The sequence below is a fragment of the Apium graveolens genome, chromosome 2 (genome assembly GCF_009905375.1).
Source record: "Apium graveolens cultivar Ventura chromosome 2, ASM990537v1, whole genome shotgun sequence".
NCBI lineage: Eukaryota > Viridiplantae > Streptophyta > Magnoliopsida > Apiales > Apiaceae > Apium > Apium graveolens.
The window spans coordinates 195,194,193-195,200,228 of NC_133648.1; the positions used below are offsets into that span (position 1 = coordinate 195,194,193).

A 6,036-nucleotide genomic window follows, 5' to 3' on the forward strand; every position below is an offset into this window, starting at 1 on the left:
GATAATATTGATTATTTGTGTTGATTTTGTTCTTTTTTAGTCGAATTGTATGATGATTTTATTCTTTTTTAGTTCGAATTGTAGCATGATTTGATACTTCTTAGATGGAATTATATGTTCTTCATTTTTTCTGATTAATTAGTTCGAATTAGGGTTAGTATTAATTAGAAATTTTAAATTTTTTATTTCGAATTAATTAATTTTTATTTCGAATTTGATGGGTCATTGTTTAAGTGTTGAAATTGATGATTTTTTGCTTAAGTGTTTGTGTAAAGTTGAGATTAAGCCTAGTTTGTTCTTTAGGAAAATAACAGATACCATAATATTCAAAAAATCCACCAGTTATCAATATTCAAAAAGTCCACCAGTTAGAATGTCAAAACTTTAGTTGTTACTTCTTACATTACTTAATTCAAGATTGTTTTTTTTCTTTTGCTAATTACACAATATGTTTTACTCCTACTATCTTATGTTTTACGTTTACAAATGTAATCTTCTTTGCGCTTGCTTGGATGATTGAACATTCATAAATTCTGTTTGACATCTAATATAGATGAATGAAATACACATATTTCCATACCTGTGGTTTGCGATATACATGGTACAAATGCTTCTGAGAAGTGAATTGTGCTCCATCCTCCCCCCAGTCGTCATGTAAAGTGATATATTTTAATTTGAAATAAATAGTTAAGAAATGAATTTAGGTTTAATTTTGAGTTGTGAATTTCATTCGAATAATTAGGTTAATATTTAAAATTAATGATAAATGGTTTGGAATAGTTATGAATAATTATTAGGTTAATTTAAATTAATAATTTCAATTAAGGATATTTCTTAGTATTTAAATATATATTTGTTTAAATACTTGTTTAATTGGGGCTAATGAAAATGACTAAATATGATTAGAATAATTAATTTGAATTTGAAATAAGGATATATTTATAGATATCCTTGTTTACACTTATTTATTTGCAAATTACTTGTTTAATTGTTAATTAATTGTTCATAATTTATCCTTATTTAATTACTTGTGCAGTTATTTGTTTAGTTGCTTGTTATTCTGCCCTTATTTGTGCATTATAATATCAAACTGAAATAATTTTTGTTTTGAAAATTGCAGATAAAATGAATATGGAATGCGGGCCTATGGATCGATCATTGCTAACCATGCAGGATGATCACATTAGTACTCTTATATGGCATGGGGGTGAGAGGGAAACGCTCGATGTTAGACAGTTGACTGCTAACATGGGTAACTGGGTATTGGATGAGGAGCAGATATATTTGCTTACAGGCTGGGGTTTCGGGGTGTTTGTTAACCCCTTGGTTGTTCCGCAGAATGATATTCGCTTGATCACTGCACTAGTGGAGAGGTGGAGGCCAGAGACTAACTCATTTCACTTCACATTCGGTGAGATGACCATTACATTGGAGGATGTTTACATGATCTTGGGGCTGCCTATTACTGGTCGTGCTGTTACCCATACGGAGCTTGATAATCCGAAACCGTATTGGGTGACCAACTGGGAGGATTTGAGGATGACTGAGAAGGAGCGGGCTGAGATGTATGGTCGAGGCGGGGTGACTCTTCACAAGTTACGCACGAGATATGGTTTTAGGCCAGAGGGGGAGCAGAGTCCAGAGTTTCTTCAGCAGGATCCTATAGTTTACACCCGGGCATATCTTCTGTTTCTGATTGGAGGTATATTATTTCCTACCTCATCTCGGGATGTGGTGCACCCCCGATATCTACAGCTTATACAGGATACTGATCATATTATCGATTATGCTTGGGGGGCTGCTGTTCTGAGCTTCTTGTATAGATGTTTGTCGAAGGTTGTGCATAAGTCTTCAGGCAGTCTGAACGGGTGTGCTATGTTGTTGATGTTGTGGGCTTGGGATAGGGTATTGCCTGGCCGTCCGGAGATTGCACCGCGTACGAGGTTTGTGTTGCCGAGGGCTACAGCGTGGGCTAGACCGGTAGCTAACAGGAGGAGTAACCCTCACCATCACACAGGAGGTTATCGGGGAGATTTTGATAGCTTTCAGATGAGTTGGTTGACATGGCAGCCATATCAGAGGTTTTATAGGAGGATTGATTATAGTGCCGATGATTATGATACTGACATGATGGATATGTTGCATACGGCACTCGGTCGCATACCGATGATTCATTTTGAGATGGTGGAGTATGTCATGCCGGACAGGATTCTGAGACAGTTCGGTATGCTGTAACATATTCCTGAGGAGCCGGTGGATCACGGTTTTCTACGTGTGGAGAGGTTGTCCCGTATGCAACGGGATAACCATACTGTTTTGTTGAGACAGTTTATATTAGAGTGGGATTCTTTTGTTGACACGGGTATGCCTATTGTTACATAAGGGGCTTATGTACCGATGACAGAGTATATGTACTGGTATAGTAGGTATTACTCCACTGTTTTTTCAGCTATTAATTTTTTAAAATTTGTACTTATAAAAAAAGTAAATTATAGCTCCAATACATACCAAATAATATTTAAAAGCCAAATTCAAATATGACATTCCAAATTCAAATATTACATTCCATTAATTTAAATTTCTACATTCAAATAGAATTAAATCATTTAAAATTTCTATTTGGATTTTTAAGACAACGCCTCCTATCATGTCCGGCCACACCACAAAAACCGCAATAACGGATTTTTTCAGTTGACGTCTCAATACCACTTTTAGACCTTCCTGAATTTTTCTTTGCTGTTGACGTCTCAATGCCACTTTTATACCTTACTGAATCCTTCTTTCTTCCCTTTGTTTGTGACATTGGAGGATTGAATATTGGATCATGTTCATCGTAAACTTGGAACTCCTCCTCCATTCTTGAATTATTTTCTTCTTCACGAAACTTTTCAATCACGTAACATTTTCCTTTCTCAATCAAATCCATGACGTAATTGTATCGTGGTTTTGAACAACTTCCAAGAGCACCCAAACCTTGAAAAGATTTACACAAAGCACTATACCTTGCCGTTGTTGAATCACCAACATCAACAAGAACGGGAGGATTATAAGGCAAAAACCATCAATTTTATTTGCGCTCGTCGTCCATCTTGATTTGATAAAAATTGTTGGTATCATATTTTTTTGTTTCTTTTCAAGATAGTGTAGGATATGTTTGCAAAGCATCCCGGAATGTTCAAATTTTTTACATTCACAATCAATATTTCCTTCCAAAGAAACCATTACCCGATACCTTCTTCTAAGATTCACCGGCACATTATACTTCTCAACTAAATACAACTTCCACATGTAATTGGAACCATCTTTGCAACTATTTACCACATAAGATGTGCTTTTTCTAAGCTCATTTTGAAATTACCTAAACATTTCTTTTGTGTAAATAGAAGAAGCATGATTTTCCAAGGGGGAATTAAATATCAATCTCCTTTCCTTATACTCGGTCTCGTAGTCGGCTTTAACCTCATTAAGAATTTGTGTTTCCAAAGCCTTTTGTGAATTCTCAATGAATTCTTTCAACCCGGTTGAAGCTTTCACATACTCGTCAAAAAATGAATTCATGGACTCGCTTCTTGAGGTGGTGGTCATACCGGCGGAGAAATGTTGTTTTGTGTAAACACGAATCTATTTATCTTTTATGGCATACATATCGTTTAGCTAAACATGATCCTCGAGTCCATACTTATCAACCAAAACCTCCCACTTACCAACAAATTCCGTGGGTGACAACGACTTGTACAAACAATCATTAAAATCCCCTTTAAATTCCGGATATTGTGTGTACAAAGCCGACAATTTTTCGAGAAATTTATTACTTATGTGCCACGAACATAATATGTGCTTGGTATCCGGCAAAATCTCGGCAATAGCATTTCCCAATGCTATATCTTGATCCGTAATAATAGTGAGGGGAGGTTTGTTTCCAACGGCTTCCAACCATGTCTTCAAAACCCATTTATATGAAATCTCCGTCTCATCCCGCATGAGTGCAAACCTGAACAAGATATTTTGGTAATGGTGATTGACCCCGGTTATTGGTATAAACGGCATATAATACGTATTGGTCCTATATGTGGAGTCAAATGAAACAATATCTCCAAAATTCGTGTATGCGTTCAATGATCGATGATCAACCCAAACCAAACCTCTAACTCTATTTTCTTCATCCAAATCAACTCGATAGAAAAAGTTTTCAAAACTTTTTTCTTTCAATTGTCGTAGCAATGCCATCCCACTCCCCGCATCACCGGAATCGAACACCCGTCGTCGAATATCACGAATTACGTTACGAACATCTTGATTAGAAAATTCAAGTTTTTCCACACCACCCCATGTTTCACCAAGAAATCTCATCGCTTTAGCGGTTTCAATGCCCGATTTATCAAATAACTCAAGCAATGCTCGGGTAACCGGATCTATATTTTTGGACCTTTGCATGAATTGTACTTTATCCGAGGTTACCATATCATGATCATGCTCCAATTTAACCAAAGTTACTTCTCATTTATCATTTTTAACTCTATGAGTGACACACATTCGAGCACTACAATTTGTTCTCGGAATTACATCTCTAATCCTTCTTTTTTCCTTTCTTTCATCATCAACATCCAATTTCGTACTAGAACCTAATCTTCCACCCTTACGACAAATATACAAACGAGAGGAGATACCCCGTGAATGTCTATGAGTACTCCTAATAACAATCTCAAATCCAACACTTCTACCATAATCTTTATAAAAAATTTCGACTTCATCCAAAGTGTTAAAAAACATACCAATGCAAGGCACAACACTATTCATATTTGATTTTGAAAAACCGTAACTTTTTTTGTCAAAACTCATATCATCATTTTCATCATCATCATCAACATCATCATCACTTATATTCATTTTCTCTTCTCTACAAAAATCATCATCATTCATTTTTCCTTTTCCCTTATAATCTCCCTCTTTTTTTTATGATATTTCTCTTTTTCCATATACTCAATATCATCATCATCCATATTTTCTTTTTCCATATACTCAATATCATCATCATCCATATCCAATTTTTTCTTACATTTATAATTATCAACATCTATCAATTCATTAACATCATCTACAATAAGTTTACGATAAACCGGATTTTTTCCAACGGCTGTAAAATAATCAAAATCGTCATGCTCACTAGATGAACTTGAATAATTAAATAAATGAGATGCCATAGTAAAAAAAAACTAACCTCTTTTTGGCTCCAAATTGAAAAATGATAGAGAAAAATGGTGAAATTGGGTTTATAAAGCAAAAAACGAAGCTGGTAAGGTAAATTTAATGCACACTTCCGCAATTAATCATTGCGAAAGGTGTATTTAATACTTCAGCCAACCCACGCGCTAAAACGCGCATAAATTGTCAAAACATTAGTTCCTTTCGCAATGAATCATTGCGGAAGCAAAAGCTTATGCTATGATTTATTGCGGAAGCAGTTTTGATAATTGTTTATTTTTTATTTTTTTTTTGGTGAAGAAAATAATTAATAAAAAAATTTTAAAATTCATAATAACATTCATGTTACTTGTCAATATTACATAAATTTTTTATATCAAAAAATTAATTTTTTTTTTTGATTATTATTGTATATTTTGCCTTTTTTATGAAAATAATACATTAAATATTTAAAAAAATTGTCTAAACATATAATACTTAATTTTAATTTGTTTTTTATAATATAGGTATGTGAAAAAATAAATAAATATTATTTTGTTGAGAACATATATTAAGCACTTGATAAGTATGAATGAAGTACAATGTCTATTAGTAAGTTGTATCATTTCATTTGAAAATGTAATATTGAATGTTTCATGTTATCTTCAACATTTAAATCTCCATTATTAAATTTGATGATAAATAAATTTGAATTTATAGTTTTATGTTTGATTTTTATATTTTTTAAAAATAAAGTACTTAATAAAATTTAAGTACTTTATTTTTAAAAAATTATATAATGATGGTAAGTAAGGAAAGTGGTTCTTTTTTTATTTTAAGTTTTATTCAATGTTT

At 33.3% G+C, this 6,036-nt stretch overlaps 1 protein-coding gene across 1 annotated transcript; it reads right to left on the reverse strand.

Moving 5' to 3' along the window:
- Positions 1-3,654: 3,654 nt before the first annotated feature.
- LOC141695996 (protein FAR1-RELATED SEQUENCE 5-like) lies at positions 3,655-4,461 on the reverse strand. Its single transcript, XM_074500195.1, has one exon. The coding sequence runs from the start codon at positions 4,459-4,461 to the stop codon at positions 3,655-3,657; it is 807 nt and encodes a 268-aa protein (XP_074356296.1).
- Between the last annotated feature and the right edge of the window lie 1,575 nt (positions 4,462-6,036).